Source organism: Salvelinus namaycush, chromosome 13 (assembly GCF_016432855.1).
Source record: "Salvelinus namaycush isolate Seneca chromosome 13, SaNama_1.0, whole genome shotgun sequence".
NCBI lineage: Eukaryota > Metazoa > Chordata > Actinopteri > Salmoniformes > Salmonidae > Salvelinus > Salvelinus namaycush.
The window spans coordinates 12,846,481-12,867,965 of NC_052319.1; the positions used below are offsets into that span (position 1 = coordinate 12,846,481).

The 21,485-nt window shown below is 42.9% G+C and overlaps 1 protein-coding gene across 1 annotated transcript in view; it reads left to right on the top strand.

Annotated features, from left to right (window-relative positions):
- myo3b (myosin IIIB) overlaps window positions 1–21,485 on the top strand; it is a 103,535-nt gene that overhangs the window by 44,887 nt on the left and 37,163 nt on the right. Inside the window, exons 24-26 of the mRNA XM_039006333.1 lie at window positions 12,336–12,415; window positions 20,356–20,433; window positions 20,729–20,934. Coding sequence (XP_038862261.1) covers window positions 12,336–12,415; window positions 20,356–20,433; window positions 20,729–20,934 — 364 coding nt within the window. The remainder of the gene's footprint in view (window positions 1–12,335; window positions 12,416–20,355; window positions 20,434–20,728; window positions 20,935–21,485) is intronic.

The window sequence follows — 21,485 nt, forward strand, 5'->3', positions numbered from 1 at the left end:
ATAGTTGGACCACTTTTGCCTAGAATAATCTCATCAGGCAGGGTCCTTGAGGTTTGGGCATGTGGTGGGGTTTTGTCAGAGGAAATGGGATGTATTTGCATGGACAAATTCCTCTAAGCCAGGGTCTTTCCCAGATCCCTCAGATCAGAGTGCTTGAATTGGCTGAGCTGTGTATGGTCCGGTGAGGCCTGGGAGGCCTGCGGTCAGAGGATTTGTATGTATCCTTAGGGTTAGTGTCAGCAGATCACAGTGCACACAACCATGGCACCTTATGACAGCCCTCACTCTGCCAGACCAGACTGCAGGGCATAGTGATCTAATTCTATTTCTATGGTGCATGGTTCCTCGTATTCATCTACTGTACCTCAGAAGTCAATATATTTCTGCTTTCTCACACCATATTAATATGCATTATGTATTTCACAGGGCTTTTAGTATGTACATACATAAACCATGTTGTATGTACAGTAATAACCCAGTAATATGAACATGACTGGTGTCAGGATCATCTGTGTGCGTTTTGAGTTATTAGGTAGGTATCCTTGGCTTATTGGTGAAAATATGACAAGTAAATTAGTGTGTAATTTATAATTGCCTAACTTGCATATTTTTATTGGATGGGAGAGTAGTCTCTAGTGTGTAGATGGGCACGGATACTAAAACTCTATTAACATAATGTATATTTATCTATATTTCTGGGATGTTAGCCATGTATCATTGTAGTCGACTCTTTTTAGTGGCAACCTTAGTTTATTGCAGAGAAAATGCTAATACTGTGTGTAGGGCCGTGTAACTTTCATTGTATATACACAAGCTTACATTTCAAACGTCCTAGAAGAAAGTGATCACAGAGACTGATTTTAATTTCTTGCAAATTATTTTTATTCACATACCAGACAGGGCTGAATGTTCCAATGTTGTGCATACTGTACATCAACAGTAATGTAATGGCTCGAGTTTACTGCACTTAATTCCACTGTGATGTTTGAAATGTACGAAATGAAAGCTACATATTGGTTCAACATTTTCACAACTCCAAGACAGTACAATGTTCCTCTCTTCGTGTTAAGAGTTTCTCTTGTGAAGAACTGACATGTTCCTTCAGCCGTGCAGCATGATGACACATTGTGCTCTTTGTTCTCTGCTAGTAGTCTGGCTTTCATCCCACTGGGTTACATTCATAGGGATACTTTCTGTCGTTATCAATAAAACGTCAATACGGTGCAGTGTTCGATTTGGCTGCTGGGGGGAAAGGAGACATCCAGCTCCGCTAAAACCATTGTCAACTATGTGCCGTTTTCAATGGTTGTTAAATAAAGGGGGTTGTTAAATAAATTGTTAAATAAATGTATAACTATTTGGCTTTAATATCATCACCTCTTCAAGAGCCTAGTCAGAACTACACATTTCAGATTATTCCACATTTATCTCTATCATCAGAGTCAGTGGCGGTCTGTACCGTTTAAGATTAGGGAGGACGTTTTTTTTTTTTTATAACCATGGCCTTATTTCTATTACAGCATATTGGATGACTGTCATTCATATTCCATTCACCTAGCTCAATGTAACATCGATAGGTTTAGGCTACTATATGATACTCTGAATTTTCCCTATCATGAGGTTATTACAACCTAGCCGACGAATTAATGTTTATCATCAGGTGCACAGGTCGAGAGACAAATTGGAGTAATCAAGGTGACAGACAGTGACTCATTCAATACAGCCTTGCACACTCTTGCCTGCATCTAGCTGATCTAGGGTGAAATCATTAGTCCAAACAGTTGGAAACGAGAGTTTCTATTGGACAAGTTCAGGTAGATTTATCCCAGTTTCATTCCGTTTGCTTCTGTTTAAGAAATGTTTTTCTACAGAATCAGCGGAATGAATATACCCCAAATCCCCCGCACACACAGTTCACTTTCATAGCATCCCTCGTTGTATAATTCCTTCTAGCATCTACACGCTCTCCTCCTCTTACCTATTCCCTTCGCTTGTGGACTTGTGCACAACACAACAGCTGTCTGTGACCAGGTAAAAAAAGCTTTCCAAGCCAAACCTTCATATCATAACCGCTAACCGCTACACACAACCTACATTGTTGTCACCATTTTAGCTAACATCATAGTCAACATAGCTACTAGAACTAACGCATTAGTAAACCCGCTACAATCACACAGTACAGTGTACAGCAAACAGTTTAGCAATTACAATGGCAGGCCTCTGTGGCAATAAATTAATAAAACCGAAAACTTACCTTGACTTGGACGAGTTCCAGTGTTGGATCGCCTTAGCCAGCTAGCTAACATAAATAGCATTCCTCTCTGTTTGAGCCAGGTGTTTGAGTAAGCTAAATTAGCCAGCTGCATTAGCTAGCTAGGTAATGAAAGTGAAAAAACTACAGTGAAATATAGCTCTCTCTCTCTAGCTAGCTGTAGCTTATGCTTTCAGTACTAGATACATTCCCTTTGATTGGGTGGACAACATGTCAGTTCATGCTGCAAGAGCTCTGATAGGTTGAAGGACGTCCTCCGGAAGTCGTCATAATTACTGTGATTCTATGGAACGGTGTGAAAACCATGAACCTCCTAGGTTTTGAATTGACTTCAATGTACCCAGAGGAGGACGGAAAATAGCTGTCCTCCGGCTACAGCATGGTGCTACCCCAAAGAGTGCTGTTGAGGCTAATGTGGACCTTCATTGCAAAATTGTTTTAACCTCTCTAGGGTATGTGGGACGGTAGCGTCTCACCTCGTCAACAGCCAGTGAAACTGCAGGGCGCCAAATTCAAAACAACAGAAATCCCATAATTAAAATTCCTCAAACATACATGTATTTTACACCATTTTAAAGATACACTTGTTGTAAATCCAGCCACAGTGTCCGATTTCAAAAAGGCTTTACGATGAAAGCAAACCAAACGATTATGTTAGGTCAGAGCCAAGTCACAGAAAAACACAGCCATTTTTCCAGCCAAAGAGAGGAGTCACAAAAAGCAGAAATATAGATCAAATGAATCACTAACCTTTGATGATCTTCATCAGATGACACTCATAGGACTTCATGTTACACAATACATGTATGTTTTGTTCGGTAAAGTTCATATTTATATCCAAAAATCAGAGTTTACATTGGCGCGTTATGTTCAGTAGTTCCAAAACATCCGGTGATTTTGCAGAGAGCCACATCAATTTACAGAAATACTCATAATAAACATTGATAAAAGATACAACTGTTATTCATTGAATTTTAGATCCACTTCTCCTTAATGCAACTGCTGTGTCAGATTTAAAAAAAACTTTACGGATAAAGCAAACCATGCAATATTCTGAGTATGGCGCTCAGACGACAAATCAACCCAAAGAGATATCCGCCATGTTGGAGTCAACAGAAGTCAGAAATAGCATTATAAATATTCACTTACCTTTGATGATCTTCATCAGAAGCACTCCCAGGAATCCTAGTTCCACAATAAATGTTTGTTTTGTTCGATAATGTCCATCATTTATGTCCAAATTCCTCCTTGTTGTTCGCGCGTTCAGTACACAATCCAAACTCACGACTCGCGTGCAAGTCCAGCGGAAAGTACGGACGAAAAGTCCAAAAAGTTATATTACAGTCCGTAGAAACATGTCAAACGAAGTATAGAATCAATCTTTAGGATGTTTTTAACATAAATCTTCAATAATGTTCCAACCAGAGAATTCCTTTGTCTTCAGAAATGCAATGGAACTCAAGCTAACTCTCACATGAACACGCATGGTCAGCTCGTGGCACTCTGGGAGAGACCTTACTCAATCCCCTCTCATTTGCCCCCACTTCACAGTAGAAGCATCAAACAAGGTTCTAAAGACTGTTGACATCTAGTGGAAGCCTTAGGAAGTGCAACATGACCCCATTTCCACTGTATCTTGGATAAACAAAGAGTTGAAAAACTACAAACCTCAGATTTCCCACTTCCTGGTTGGATTCTTTTCTCAGGTTTTTGCCTGCCATATGAGTTCTGTTATACTCACAGACATCATTCAAACAGTTTTAGAAACTTCAGTGTTTTCTATCCAAATCTACTAATAATATGCATATCCTAGCATCTGGGCCTGAGTAGCATGCCGTTTACTCTGGGCACGCATTTCATCCGGACGTGAAAATACTGCCCCCTATCCCAAAGAAGTTAATCCGTTATTTGTTAACGTGAATATATTTAGTATAGTTTCATCTAAAGAAAGTTGTATCTTTTTTTATGTTTCACCATTTAAATAAAAATGTAAATTCACTGAGTAGGATGCCGTAGCGGTGTGTGGGTAAATCACTGGGGAAGCCAAGCCCCCCCCCGCCATATTACAACATATGTGTTGTGATAATTGTGTTTGCTCTATAACCTATTAATTCATATGCCTTGCGGCCGTGATATATAGGCCTAAAGGCCGAGACAATAAGAAGACACAGTGGCAGAATAAATTCAACCACACCTTTGTTTCATCACAAAACCGGATAGCAACCTCTGTCCATTGAAGTCGACAAAGCATAGTGCATGTACAGTAACAGTTACATGATCTACAGCATGGTCAAGCAAGATAATGTTTCTGACATTTTCAGACCACGAAACAACTATTGATTTAGAACCACAGAGACTTACCGTAAGTCGCAAAGAAAACAGGAGCTGCCTCCACTATTCCTGCACCATTTCAACTTCAGCAGGTCTACATTATCAAATCACATCTGCTTAGTCTAATACAGTGACAATTAAACGATACCAAGAACAATTCAGTTCAATCAACGTAAGCTAAATATGATGTGGCTGTCCATGGTTCTGATTTCTGTGTGCGTGCATGCGTGTGTGTACGTTCATGCAAGTAGAAAAACATGTTGACTCACCCTACTTGTAGAGAAACGGCATCCTCCTCTCTTTCATGTTGACGAATGTAATGGTGCCGAAAGAGACGGCCGCCGTTTTACGATCCCGTAACCAATTGTGCTATTGTGTATGTTTTTTCATGTTATTTGTAACTTATTTTGTAGATAATGTTTCTTATGACCGAAAATGACTGAGCTTCTTGATATCAGGGCAGCGACTACTCACCCCGTACTGGAGGAATTCTTCTTCTTCAACGAGTCGGACGGGAAGGATTTACTCCAGACACCCGACAAGGCCCTCATCCCCGTCATTCACAGGAGGAAAAGACGGAGGTATTGTGGACGACGGTCCGGGTGCCTTGTAAGGATCCGTTCCCGAGAGAGTACTCTACCGTTTCCATCGGTCCTATTAGCCAACGTGCAATCAATCGATGATAAAATAGACGAACTACGAGCACTTATATCCTACCAACTGGACATTTAAAAACTGTAATATCTTATATTTCAGAGCCGTGGCGGAACGACGACATGATTAACATACAGCTGGTTTTAAGCTTTTTCGGCAGGATAAAACAGCGGCCTCTGGTAAGACAAGGGGCGGCGGCCTATGCATATTTGTAAACAATAGCTGGTGCACGATATCTAAGGAAGTCTCTAGGTTTTGTTCGCCTGAGGTAGAGTATCTCATGATAAGCTGTAGATCACACTATTTACCAGGAGAGTTTACATCTATATTTTTCGTAGCTGTCTATATATACCACCGCAGACCGATGCTGGCACTAAGACCGCACTCAATGAGCTGTATACGGCCATAAGAAAACAGGAAAACGCTCATCCAGAGGTGGCGCTCATAGTGGCCGGGGACTTTAATGCAGGGAAACTCATCAGTTTTACTTAATTTCTATCAGCATGTTAAATGTGCAAGCAAAGGGGGGGGGGGACTCTAGACCACCTTTACTCCACACACAGAGACGCGTACAAAGCTCTCCCTCGCCCTCCATTTGGCAAATCTGACCATAATTCTATCCTCCTGATTCCTGCTTACAAGCAAAAACTAAAGCAGAAAGCACCAGTGACTCGGTCAATAAGAAAGTGGTCAGATGAAGCAGATGCTAAGCTACAGGACTATTTTGCTAGCACAGACTGGAATATGTTCCGGGATTCTTCCGATGGCATTGAGGAGTACACCACATCAGTCACTGGCTTCATCAATAAGTGCATCGATGACGTCGTCCCCACCGTACATCTATATTTTTCGTAGTTGTCTATATACCACCGTAGACAGATGCTGGCACTAAGACCGCACTCAATGAGCTGTACATACCCCAACCAGAAGCCATTGATTACAGGCAACATCCGCACTGAGCTAAAGGGTGGAGCTGCCGCTTCAAGGAGTGGGACTCTAACCTGGAAACTTATAAGAAATCCCACTATGCCCTCCGACGAACCATCAAACAGGCAAAGCATCAATACAGGACTAAGACTGAATCGTACACACCGGCTCTGACGCTCATCAGATGTGGCAGTGCTTGCAAACTATTACAGACTACAAAGGGAAGCACAGCCACGAGCTGCCTAGTGACACAAACCTACCCGACGAGCTAAATTACTTCTATGCTCGCTTCCTGGCAAGTAACACTTAAACATGCATGAGAGCACCAGCTGTTCCGGACGACTGTGTGATCACGCTCTCCTTAGCAGATGTGAATAAGACCTTTAAACAGGTCAACATTCACAAGGCCGCAGGGCCAGAAGGATTACCAGAACGTGTACTCCGAGCATGCGCTGACCAACTGGCAAGTGTGTTCACTGACATTTTCAACCTGTCCCTGGCCGAGTCTGTAATACGCACATGTTTCAAGCAGACCACCATAGTCACTTTGCCCAAGAACACTAAGGTAACCTGCCTAATTTACTATCGACCCATAGCACTTACGTCTGTAGCCATGAAGTGCTTTGAAAGGCTGGTCATGGCTTACATCAACACCATCATCCCAGAAACCCTAGACCCACTGCAATTTGCGTACCGCCCCACCAGATCCACAGCAATCTCTATTGCACTCAACACTGCCCTTGTCCCACCTGGACAAAAGGAACACCTATGTGAGAATGCTATTCATTGACTCCAGCTCAGCATTCAACACCATAGTGCCCTGAAAGCTCATCACTAAGCTAAGGACCCTAGACTAAACACCTCCCTCTGCAACTGGATCCTGGACTTCCTGACGGGCCACCCCCAGGTGGTAAGGGTAGGGAACAACACATCTGCCACGCTGATCCTCAACACAGGGGCCCCTCAGGGGTGCGTGCTCAGTCCCCTCCTGTACGCCCTGTTTACTCATGACTGCATGTCCAAGCACGACTCCAATACCATTATCAAGTTTGCCAATTGTGTGTAGATTGATAAGGAAACAAAACAATTGTATCCATTTTAGAATAAGGCTGTAACGTAACAAAATGTGGAAAAAGTCAAGCAGTCTGAATACTTTCCGAAATCACTGTATATACTGTGTCTTGAAAACTTGATTGCTGACATATCAACAATCCACCCAAATTTTAGTTTTGGGGTGGAATTTTCCTTTAAGTTATACTTTTTTATATTTTCTCTAATCACAGGAATGTTTTTAGTCAGCAGTCAGATTCTGATGACCCTTTTCTGCATTGAAATCAACTAACTCTGGGCGTAAAGGGTGCTGGTTATGTGGGGGCGGTATGGCTGCCATAATCTCATTTGCTTGGTTGCTGAGTTGAGTTTCCAGATCACATTTATTCAAAAAAGAGAGCGGGAGAGAAGGGAGATATATCCACGGAGCTTCTGCAAACTCAGCTCTAAGAGGCTGCTCTCTTACAACTTTGATTGTCCCCTGTGTCGACAGCTCGATCCATAGCTTCTGAACTACAAGGCGCGCACTGGCACTCATAAAAGAATGTAGGGAGGTGTCATATTGAACGTGGGATTGCTTTTTAATCCCGGGCACATTGACTATTCTTGTCAATAGAAACCCAATACAACTGCCAGCTTGAGCTTTTTTTCTATAGGATTCTTGCTGGGCTTAATTTTCAAAGTGTACGCACAGATGCCAGGGATGGCTTTTTCTCTTTTCTCCCTCTCCTTCTCCTCACTCTGTGTATCTGTGGCGGCAGCCCATGCCAAGAGCAACACGCGTGAAGCAGAAGCGATCAGTGTGATCCTCCACCACCGCCTGCTCCCTAAGACAGGATGACCTGTTGGGAGATGGACCCCCTTACTTCCTCCGCTCTTCTCACAACACCCCTACAGCCTCTAGTGATTAACCCCTTTGCGAATATATACCGTTTTGTACAGTTGTTATGATGACTCCGAACATTGAGAATAGGCATGGTGGGCTTTTAGTAAGAGGATGTTATCTGGTTTTAAAAAGAAAAGGTGCAGGCTTAGTCAGAGAGGTGAATTACCTAAGCAATTGAAAAAAAAAATTGCAGATGGCCCATGCACATTAAAAGGCATAAGCTTACATACTAGACGTAAAACTACATTCCAGGCACATTGCCTTTAAAGTGCAGCGGTGACTTCTTCCCACTCCGTATGTGCTCAGTATGAATACTATGCTAGAATTACCAACGGACAGAAACGCGCTGTTTCTCAATCTGCCATTGACTTCATTACAGTTTTATGATATAAGGATGTTTTTTTTATGCTGGACATCTCAGGTGTTAACATGTTTCAAGACATCTTTGAGCGGAGAGACAGTTAACCCATGCACTAATCATGTAGTCATAAGTCGATAAGGAACCACAAAATAATGAATTAATAAGAGCCGCCTAGGAATATATGTAGAAAGCAGTAGAAGAGTGTCTGTTTTGAGGCTTAGGTACAACTGTCATAGCTTCCCTCATCATAACACAGCCCCTTCATCTCCCCTTGATGGTGTCATGCAAGTGAGAGGCGTGAAAGCACCGTGACACTCCACGGGCCCGTTCGACACTCAGCCACTAATTCATCATGACAAATGTGCTCAGATGATCTGGCCCAGCAGCACTAATGGGGAGAGGAGAGAGGGCTCTTCATTTGCACAAGACCGACTCCAATTAATCCATCCAGCTTTACTTTGGGCTAATTGCAGCGCGTCCCTGCTTGAGCACTGGGCTACCTGACACCATTTGTCTGTGGGCACCATTCTGAGAGATCCGTCTTTGTGTATTTTGGCCCGTAAGATGTTTATTTTTCGTCAGTCATAAGATGATGATTTCTGACATTTCTTTTCTTAGCCCTGTTTTAGGTTGTTTACAGTGATTAGGTTGTTTACATGATTGAATAATTTCTGCAATACTGTGCAATTTTTATTTTATTTTTGTTTGAAATGTCCAAATGTAGACTTAAAGATGCACTATGCAGAAATCGCTCCGCCATTTCCTGGTTGTTAAAATTCTAATAGCTAATTTCAGTTTAGGTGACAAAGCAAGGAGACATTGTGTAGAGAATCATTGTACCATCTAAACCGCTGTAAAATATATTTTCCATAACCAATAATATTGTATTTTCAGCTATTTGAAGCTGGTGTACAAAACCGAAAGTAAAAGATTCCAAAACTAAATTTAATAGTGCACGTAGAACAGATCTACCACTTGTTAGACTTGCTTTCAATGAGATTTAAAGATCCATAACTCGCCTTTCTATGTGAATTTGGTCAGATTGCCCCAAAATGTTACATATTGTAGCATTAAGTAATAAGGTAGAGGTAGACTTAAAGGGATAGTTCAGAATTTTGGCATTTAGACCCTTTATCTACTTCCCTAGCTAGCATGCTGTACCTGAAGACTTCTAGTCTTTGTGCTAAGCTAGTTAGCATTGGCTCACGAAACTCCCTCTATCTTCCTTCAAACTGGACACAGATACATAAAAATGGTATCCACTTTGGGGAAGTAGATAAAGGGCTTTTATTGCCTTTGAGCAATATGGCCGAGGGGTTGTGGTATATTTAAGCAACAAGGCACGAGGGGGTGTGGTATATGGCCAATATACCACGGCTAAGGGCTGTTCTTAAGCACGATGCATCGCAGAGTGCCTGGACACAACCCTTAGCCGTGGTATATTGCTATTATAAACTGGTTACCAACGTAATTAGAGCAGTACAAATACATGTTTTGTCATAACCGTGGTATACAGTCTGATATACCACGGCTGTCAGCCAATCAGCATTCAGGGCTCAAACCACCCAGTTTATAATGGCCAATATACCACCACGAAGGGCTGTTCTTAGACACGACGTGTAGCAATGTGCCTGAATACAGCCCTTAGCTGTAGTATATTAGCTATAGACCACAAAGCCCAGAGGTACCTTAGTGCTATTATAAACTAGTTACCAACATAAATAGAACATTAAACAAGTATTTTTGCATAATACCCATGGTATATTGTCTGATATACACAGGGCTGAAATGCTGTTTCAGCCAATCAGCATCCAGTACCCAAACTACCCAGTTTATAATTTGAATTAGATAAGGGAGAGTTCCTAAACACCATATCGTGAATATTGTTGCTGGATCTTACAGACATATGAACAGTAAAGTGTGTGACTGTCAGACCCTAAAGACAATGTCATTGTTATTACCGTCGATGTAATTACTATATATGCTTTTTGACATCATATGTTGTGGACTGTCCTGACTACAGCTGTGTGAGTGTGATGTGACAAAACATTCCTTTTGGCCTGAAACAAAGCCTTTGGCGAGAGCAGGACATTCCTGTTCTAAAGTTAGATGTGATCTGACTTTTAATTAATCCATCACAAATTGATTTCTATCTCTCCAGAGATGCAAAACTGTATGAGTCATACTGTAGAATATAAACTGATTGTTTGTCTTTTGGAACAACAGAATTGTGATCTAACACCATAGTTGTTTTAGGTTGATCATTCTCAGTCATTAACCCTTGAGATTTGACCTAAAGTGTTATATTATAGTGAAAGGAATGACCTCATCTTTGTCTATGGACGTACGGGTCTATATGAAATTAGGACGATTGAGGGCCTCCCGGGTGGCGCAGTGGTCTAGGGCACTGCATCGCAGCGCTAGCTGTGCCACCAGAGACTCTGGGTTTGCGCCCAGGCTCTGTCGCAGCCGGCCGCGACCGGGAGGTCCGTGGGGCGACGCACAATTGGCCTAGCGTCGTCCGGGTTAGGGAGGGTTTGGCCGGTAGGTTTATCCTTGTCTCATCGCCTACCAGCGACTCCTGTGGCGGGCCGGGCGCAGTGCGCGCTAACCAAGGTAGCCAGGTGCACGGTGTTTCCTCCGACACATTGGTGCAGCTGGCTTCCGTGTTGGAGGCGCGCTGTGTTAAGAAGCAGTGCGGCTTGGTTGGGTTGTGTTTTGGAGGACGCATGGCTTTTGACCTTCGTCTCTCCCGAGCCCGTACGGGAGTTGTAGCGATGAGACAAGATAGTAATTACTAACAATTGGATACCACGAAATTGGGGAGAAAAGGGGGTAAAAAATTTAAAAAGAAGAGAAAAAAAGAAAAATTAAAGAAATTAGGACGATTGTTTGTCTGTCAATTCAGCTTTAGCTTCATCGAAAACAAAGGTTTTCTTCGGAGTGTACACTGCAGCCTGGTTAATACTGCCTCCTGTTTCTGTAGCCATATTTTTCTAAGGTGTGTGCGGCACATCTGTGCAGCTATTGTTTATTCATGGAGTAAACCCTTTGAAATGTGTTAAGATACTTCCCACTCATTATAAAAATCCTGCCACCCATGGATTAGGACTTTGATGTCACCAATCCTGCTTCAAAGGCTTATTTCGCTGCTATTAATCACAGTTTAGCCTCTGAAGATATAGCCAGAGAAAACATTTGGACATCTTGTGCAGAAACTTTGAAATGTTTCAGACTGTCTTGCATATGCTCGGGTCATATCCTCTCGTCTGTCTGGGAGTGACTGTAGCACTGCAGTGAGATCCAGCTCAGACTGGTGAGGTCCTAAACTGCCCTTTCTGTCTACCTAAAGGGTTACCCAACATACTGTTCCACAATGGAACTGGCCTGCTCTCAAGAGACATGCTTGTTGAAAGCAGCAGTTAACGTGATTTGCTGGGCATGGACTCTACAAGGTGTCGAAAGCGTTCCTCAGGGATGCTGGCCCATGTTGACTCCAATGCTTCCCACAGTTGTGTCAAGTTGGCCGGATGTCCTTTGGTGTGGTGGAACATTCTTGATACAAATGGGAAACTGTGTGAAAAACCCAGTTCTTGACGCAAACTGGTGCGCCTGGCACCTACAGTATCATACCCCGTTCAAAGGCACCTAAATCTTTTGTCTTGCCCATTCACCCTCTGAATGGCACACATACACAATCCATGTCTCAATTGTCTCAAGGCTTAAAAATCCTTCTTTAACCTCCCATTCAGCTACACTGATTTGGGATCATAGTTCACCTGGTCAGTCTTATGTCATAGAAAGAGTATGTGGGATTGTATTGACTTGTTTCTTTGCTGTGTTGGTTTGAATAGGTAATCTGGCCACTTCCAGGGCGAGAGTCACTGCTGCCTCAAGGTCACTGCCACCCCAGCTCAGCTCAGGACGCAACAAGGTGGGCTCTCTCTCCCTTAAAGGGATACTTCAAGATTCTACATCCCCAGAGTCAGATGAACTCGTGGATACAATTTTTTGTCTTTGTGTGCATTTTGAAGGAAGTTGAGCATTGGCTCTCAAAATTAACTTTCTTCATACTGGATGCAGAGACCTAAAAATGCTGTCCATGAGTTCATCTGGCTCTGGGGAAGTATCCCGAAGTATCCTTTAAACCCTTTTAAGGGCTATTATTTCATCCAAGTTGAGACCATATCACTCTTTCGGCTCTATATTTGGCTGGCGTTAAAGCAGCGCTAGTGTTAAACTTACGTTAGTTTGCAATGTCATCATGTAAAAACTGGCACACTGGCATTTTTTTAGCTCTAACACCAGATTCGGCAATTTACCCGTCTTACATCAGCTCGCTTGCTCTCAGATGGGAGGGGTGGAAATATTGTAGGTGTGTCCTTAAAAACATGATCCAAAATGCTAATTTCAGGCAGTGCTGGTCAGGATGTTTAAAACCAACCAAAAGCTGGTTTTAGCGGTAACAAAGTTGGTTATGGCATGAATTTTGACAGCGGAAATGCAGCTTATCCAGCCGTGACACACACAGCCCATATGCACATGGGACAAGATGTGCTTTTGGTGCCTGGATACTTCATATTTAGAAACATAAAACAGTCATGTTTTTTCCCCATTTCGATTTATTTTATTAAAAACCAAGCATAGCCCCCCTCCTCTCAATGAAGGCTGTTTTCTTTTTGTCCTTGCCAATTTAATCAAGTAGGCTAGTCAAGACCATTTATAAAGTGTTTGGCTCGCGAGACCACTTGGAGATAAATCTTAATCAGCAAAGCTTTATTAAAAGATCATGTTTGAGAGGAGCAAAACAGCGAGCATTCCCCAACTGTTTGTTTTTCGTTTAATTGTATTTTTTTTTTTACTTATTAGAATGATTCACTGTACTGGTTTTATGGTGAGAACGTCCGTGGCACGCATGCAATGCAACTTCTGGAGAAGTGTAAATGCGATCTGTAAGATGGTTCCAATATGTATATAAAACATTATAAACTACATGACCAAAAGTATGTGGACACCTGCTCGTCGAACGTCGCATTCCCAAATCAAATTGTATTCGTCACATACACATGAATAGCAGATGTTATTGCGCGTGTAGCGATATGCTTGTGCTTCTAGTTCCGACAGTGCAGCAATATCTAAAAAGTTATCTAACAATTCCACAACAACTACCTAATACACACAAATCTAAGTAAAGGAATGGAATAAGAATATATACACTCCTGTCACAAATCCCTCCGGAACTTTCATCACGCACACCTGTCCCCTATTCCCACTGATTAGTACTTGTATAAGTATTCTTTGTTTTCCGTCGTCGGTCCATTATTGTGACAATGTCCGTTTGTGCGTGTGAGTACCTGTGCTGTGTGTTTTGGGCTTTTGTGCCCTTATAGATTGCGCAGATGATTACGGGTCTCGTCCTGTGCGTTAATCATTGTGCGCGTTTGTATTTATTCGAGGTACCTCTCGCTCTTTTGTTTGGGTTTCAACCCTTTGTTTTTGTTACGGGTAATTTTGGATATAATAAAAAAAACTATTACGCATTCCTGCGCCTGTCTCCCGATCCCTTTTACCAACGTTGACAGAATAATCGACCATTAAGGGAGCGGGAATGGCCCGTCTGACGACGCTGCGACTGGTCCGTCCGGCGCCGCAACTTCGGCACCTGCAACTGGGCCGTCCGACGTCGCCACAATGGGTCCGTCCGACGACGCCACTTCAGCAGCCACAACTGGCCAGTCCGACGCCGCCACTACCGGTCCGTCCGACGCCAATACTACTGGTCCGTCCAACTTTGGCAGCGGCAACTGGCCCGTCCGACGACGACGCAACTTCGGCAGCTGCAGTGGGTCCTGATCGAGCCGCACTGCGTTCCTGTGATCGTCCTCGAGGCCGGTGTCGTTGCGCTGCTAGTGCAGCGCGTCGGGGGGTACTGTCACAGATCCCTCCGGAACATTCATCACGCATACCTGTCCCCTATTCCCACTGATTAGTATTTGTATAAGTGTGCACTTTCCATTGTCTGTCGATTATTGTTACAATGTCCGTTGGTGCGTGTGAGTACCTGTGCTGTGTGTTTTGGCTTTCGTGCCATTGTAGATTGCGCAGATGATTACAGGTCTCGTCCCGTGTGTTAATCATTGTGTGCGTGTGTTATTTATTCGAGATACTCCTCGCTCTTTTGTTTTTGGTTTCTACCCTGTGTTTTGTTACATGTTTGCTTGGTCTTCGTCCCCGTGACTTTACACGGCACGCCGTAATTTGGGCTTAATAAAAAAAACTATTACGCATTCCTGCACCTGTCTCTACATTGTAGAATAATAGTGAAGACATCAAAACTATAAAATAACACATATGGAATCATGTAGTAAACAAAAACGTGTTAAACAAATGAAAATATATTTAATATTTGAGATTCTTCAAATAGCCACCCTTTGCCTTGATGACAGCTTTCAACACTCTTGGCATTCTCTCAACCAGCTTCTGAGGTAGATACCTGGAATGCATTTCAATTAACAGGTGTTCCTTAAGTTAATTTGTGGAATTTCTTTCCTCCTTAATGCGTTTGAGCCAATCAGTTGTGTTGTGACAAGGTAGGGGGGTATACAGAAGATAGCCCTATTTTGTAAAAGACCAAGACCATATTATGGCAAGAACAGCTCAAATAAGCAAAGAGAAACGACAGTCCATCATTACTTTTAGACATGAAGGTCAGTCAATCCGGAACATTTCAAGAACTTTTAAAGTTTCTTCAAGTGCAGTCGCAAAAACCATCAAGCGCTATGATGAAACTGGCTCTCATGAGGGACACCACAGGAATGGAAGACCCAGAGTTATCTCTGCTGCAGAGGATAAGTTAATTAGAGTTACCAGCCTCAGAAATTGCAGCCCAAATAAATTCTTCACTGACACATCTCAACATCAACTGTTCAGAGGAGACTGTATGAATCAGGCCTTCGTGGTCGAATTGCTGCAAAGAAACCACTACCAAAGGACACCAATAAGAAGAAGAGACTTGCTTGGGCCAAGAAACACGAGCAATGGACATTAGACCGTTGGAAGTTTGTCCTTTGGTCTGGAGTCCAAATTTGAGATTTTGGTTCCAACCGCCGTGTCTTTGTGAGATGCCGTGTGGGTGAACGGATGATCTCCGCATGTGTATTTCCCACCGTGAAGCATGGGGGTGCTTTGCTGGTGACACTGTCTGTGAATTATTTAGAATTCAAGGCACACTTGACCAGCATGGCTACCACAGCATTCTGCAGCAATACGCCATCCCACCTGGTTTGGGCTTAGTGGAACTATCATTTGTTTTGCAACAGGACAATGACCCAACACACCTCCAGGCTGTGTAAGGGCTGTTTGACCAAGAAGGAGAGTGATGGAGTGCTGCATCAGATGACTTGGCCTCCACAATCCCCCGACCTCAACCAAATTGAGATGGTTTGGCATCAGTCGAACCGCAGAATGAAGGAAAAGCTTCCATCGAGTGCTCAGGATATGTGGGAACTCCTTCAAGACTGTTGGAAAAGCATTCCAGGTGAAGTTGGTTGAGAGAATGCCAAGAGTGTGCTAAGCTGTTATCAAGGCAAAGGATGGCTATTTGAAGAATCTCAAATATGAAATATATTTTGATTTGTTTAACACTTTTTTTGTTACTAGATGATTACATATGTGTTATTTCATAGTTTTGATGTCTTCACTATTATTCTACAATGTAGAAAATAGTAAAAATGTAGAAGTACCCTTGAATGAGTAGGTGTTCTAAAACTTTGACCGGTAGTGTACATATAAATATATGGATGAGCAATGACAGAGCGGCATAGGCAAGATGCAATAGATGGTATGAAATACAGTATATACCCAAACTCAGCGAAAAAAGAAACGTCCCTTTTTCAGGATCCTGTCTTTCAAAGAAGATTTGTAAAAATCCCATGCTTGTTCAATAAACCATAAACAATTAATGAACATGCAAAAGTAACAGTCAGTATCTAGTGTGGCCACTAGCTGCATTAAGTACTGCAGTGCATCTCCTCCTCATGGACTGCACCAGATGGAACCATAAACAATTAAACAATTAATGAACATGCACCTGTGGAACGGTCGTTAAGACACTAACAGCTTACAGACGGTAGGCAATTAAGGTCACAGTTATGAAACTTAGGACACTAAAGAGGCCTTTCTACTGACTCTGAAAAACACCAAAAGAAAGATGCCCAGGGTTCCTGTTCATCTGCGTGAATGTGCCTTAGGCATGCTGCAAGGAGGCATGAGGACTGCAGATGTGGCCTGGGAAATAAGTTGCAATGTCCGTACAGTGAGACGCCTAAGACAGCACTATAGAGAGACAGGACGGACAGCTGATCGTCCTCACAGTGGCAGACCGCATGTAACAACACCTGCACAGGATCGGTACATCCGAACATCACACCTGCGGGACAGGTACAGGATGGCAACAACAACTGCCCAAATTATACCAGGAACGCACAATCCCTCCATCAGTGTTCAGACTGTCTGCAATAGGCTGAGAGAGGCTGGACTGAGGGCTTGTAGGCCTGTTGTAAGACAGGTCCTCACCAGACATCACCGGCAACAATGTCGCCTATGGGCACAAACCCACCGTCGCTGGACCTGACAGGACTGGCAAAAAGTGCTCTTTACTGACGAGTCGCGGTTTTGTCTCACCAGGGGCGATGGTCGGATTCGCGTTTATTGTCGAAGGAATGAGCGTTACAACGAGGCCTGTACTCTGGAGCGGGATCGATTTGGAGGTGGAGGGTCCGTCATGGTCTGGGGTGGTGTGTCACAGCATCATCAGACTGAGCTTGTTGTCATTGCAGGCAATCTCAACACGGTGTTACAGGGAAGACATCCTCCTCCCACATGTGGTACCCTTCCTGCAGGCTCATCCTGACATGACCCTCCAGCATTACAATGCCACCAGCCATACTGCTCGTTCTGTGTGTGATTTCCTGCAAGACAGGAATGTCAGTGTTCTGCCATGGCCAGTGAAGAGCCCGGATCTCAATCCCATTGAGCACGTCTGGGACCTGTTGGATCGGAGGGTGAGGGCTAGGGCCATTCCCCCCAGAAATGTCCGGGAACTTTCAGGTGCCTTGCTGGAAGAGTGGGATAACATCTCACAGCAAGAACTGGCACATCTGGTGCAGTCCATGAGGAGGAGATGCACTGCAGTACTTAATGCAGCTGGTGGCTACACCAGATACTGACTGTTACTTTTGATTTTAGCCCCCCCTTTGTTCAAGGACACATTATTCCATTTCTGTTAGTCACATGTCTGTGGAACTTGTTCAGTTTATATGTCAGTTGTTGAATCTTATGTTCATACAAATATTTACTCATGTTAAGTTTGCAGAAAATAAACGCAGCTGACAGTGAGAGGACAATGTGGACTGCAAACAGGTTCAAGTTAACATATTTAGCAAAGATGGGATAGGTCTACTGTACATTTTTTTATTTTGTTTCTGTAAGCTGTTTAACAAACTTTAATGGACTAACATTGGAATTGGAGTTGATTTCAAGTACATAAGTACCTTAAATACACAACTCAAAGCAACCACATATTTAGCTATGGAGCACGTTCTGATTGTCCAGTTAGGGGCCAAGCCTCGACACACCCACAACTTGTTTATTCATCAAAACCCAGCCCTTGTGCGCCAACGCCAGCAACTGCGCCGATAATTGTGTTTGTGAAAATAGCTCAAATATTTCTGACACATCACCCGAACCAAAAGCACTACCGCCCAACACTAAGATTGACGATTATGTTAGGTTTGTTAAAATAGAGCCCTGTGTATGAGTTCACAGGAATTACATCAAAAACAAACTGTAGAAATCAAACACAACATAGCATTCCCTTGTGACTGGCTATCCTCACTGTCTTGCTCGTGGTGCTGTCTATCTCCACGCTGTCTGGTAGTATTGTTCAGATTCAGGCAGTTGTGACTGACATTGTATTTACTTGAGCTGTTAGTCCATTGTAGCAGCTTGCGAGATCATTGAAAACGATTTGAATCGTTTGAACATTGAGAACGATTTTAGTCTAAGTGCACCATGCTCTACCCTTAACTGGGATCCCCCTGACACTATAAAGATGCATCGTTAAAAGGGGGCATATCTCAGTGTTTTACCCCATCAACAGCTTTTAGGAAGGAGGCTTTAAATGATGACTGCTGGTACGGATTTCTCGTACAATTCCTATTATAAAGAACAACATGTGGAATGGTAGACGTTTGATGGAACATCGTGTTACAGGCCTCTAGCCAAAATGAGGCCACAGTTAGGCCATAAACAATTACATCCTGCTGCAGCCCTATGAAAGGGTTATCTGGTTTTAAATCTTCACTATTAACTAGTGTAGTGAACATAATATATAATAAATAATCATGCTATATGCCATTTAGCAGATGCTTTTATCCAAAGCTCTGGGCTCCCGAGTGGCGCAGCAGTCTAAGGCACTGCATCTCAGTGCTAGAGGTGTCACTATAGACCCTGGTTCGATTCTAGGCTGTCTCACAACCGGCCGTGATTGGGAATCCCATAGGGCGGCGCACAATTGGCCCAGTGGGGTCCAAGTTAGGTTTTGGCTGGGGTAGGCCGTCATTGTACATAAGAATTTGTTCTTAACTGACTTTACTGACTTAGTGTATCATAAAAGTAATTATAAGAAAAATACTCTGTTGCTCTATTCATCTCTCACTGTCTGAACGAACCTCTTTTAAAGGGAGCATGCAGTAAAATCATAATGTCCTGTTAAGATTTTGTCAATTGTCAAATATTGTATATTAAGAAATGACTCACATTATGATTTTTGGTGTTATACCCCTTAAGGGTGATTTCAGATTCTTTACTTCTTGTCTATCCTCTTATCGTTTCCTTTCATTCCATGTTTCTCAACAACACCTTCCTGTATTCAGTCTCCCAAATACTTATTGAAGGTAAGAACAGCCTTTGGTTCTTTTTTTACCTTCTACCTTATCTTGCATGACTTTCTTATTTTTCTCAGTTAATATTTTTAACAACATTTCTACTGTTTCCAATGGTTGGCTACTGGTATCATGTGGAGGGGTTAAATTTCTCTGTGGTTTAACATTGTGACATTTTCATACACTCTTTGTAAAGCATCAAACCACCTTATGAGCTACACTACTATACTTACTCTGTGTAAAGAAAGTACATGGTAACGATGAGTCAAACTCTGAAATATGATTGATGTAAAATGCATGTTCTCCTTTGCCCAATCAAAATCTGTGGAAAGTTCTAAACAGTTAATAGATGAGAAGCTGGTAAAAGTTATCATTGCAAACAAATGGTTGAACTAGTGCAGACGTGTGGACGGCCCTTGTTAAAATACACGGGCAGAAGTAGTTGAACAGAAAGGGGATGATTGCTGGTACTTCTGTCTGAACAGCGTTCAACATAGACACTGTCAAGACATCCAATTACTACATGAAGTTGTTTCTGAAAATGTTTGACATACCTTTCCCCCAGTGCTAAGATGAAATAAAGTATTAAGATATGCACTTTGCTGTGTAGACTTACTATAAAATATTGATTGCGTCATTCATTTTTATGAAGCCATGAAGTGTGAGGGCCATTAGAATGCTTATATTGTGTCCTCGTTAATCCGTTGTTAGAAGGACTATCTGGTTTGAGATGGCAAGCCTCATTATACAGTGCAGCGCTAGCTGCAATTCTCCCATGCCCCTCAGCTGTACACATCCATTCTCTACACTGTTGGCTTTAAGTGTTTATGGTGCTGCTACCCTTCACAGACAACACAGTACAAGCAACAATGTAATGTATTCATGTCCATCCCATTGTGAGGAAGGAATTAATGGTACAGCTTGTGTTTAGGTGGACACCATGGAGATGATGCGACACCCTGAGGAAACCACCAACATGAGGAGACAGACAGTGGCCTCCTACTTCCGGGTATGTATCACCATCACCACACCCAACCATTCCGTTTCGGCAAAGTTTTTCATTGACCTCTAATACAGTACAAAAATAGAAAAGGGTTTTAATTTCTGGGTTGATTTCTATCAAAGAGTGAAGAGCGTGTCAGTAAAAATATTGTTTTGCTGACACAACAACAAAACTGCATCAGCACAGAATCTGTGAATTCCGCGATGACAGTAGGAAGTAATGCATAATGCAAAGAATAATCCCTGTTAACTTCTTTGCTCCGCCCCCGTCGCCTTGCTTTGTCTCCTCACTGCGTTGGCAGTACTCCCTGATGGATCTGCTGTCTAAGATGGTGGTGGGTCAACCCCACTTTGTGCGCTGCATAAAGCCCAACGATGACAGACAGGCGCTACGCTTCTTTAAGGAGAGGGTGATGGTGCAGCTGCGCTACACCGGGATCCTGGAGACCGTGAACATCCGCCGCCAGGGCTACTCCCACCGCATCCTGTTCGAAGAGTTTGTTAACAGGTAACAACTGCAGTGAGTCCGGGCGCCGCGGCGCTAGATGTGCACGCCGAGTGCCGACACAACCCCAGTGGTAGAGCAGAACACGTGCACTGTGTGTGCTACATCACACAAAACACGGCTTCCTTAATTAGATGGGAGTTAACTTGAGCACAGCAATAGGCTTACTAATTGGCAGTCATTAGTGATAGCGTAAGACTACATCCTGTACAACTCACTTAACTGGGTGGGTTCAACTCTCTTAACTGCGTGGGTTCAACTCACTTAACTGCGTGGGTTCAACTCTCTTAACTTGGTGGGTTCACTTCACGGGACTTGGAAATAAGGGCACAATTCAAACAGAGAGGAACTCTGAGGCTGACCATAGACATTTTAATTAATCTTTCTTTACTATTCATTAAGGGTTTGTTTTTATGTTCAGTGTCTCAGATATAGTCCATATCTGAGATAGAACCCCATTATTCCCCAGGTGGGTAATGAAGTAATGAAGAAATTGGGTTAGATACAGGATATTAGATACGTTTTTTATTTGTAATAAGAATTCCATCTATTGA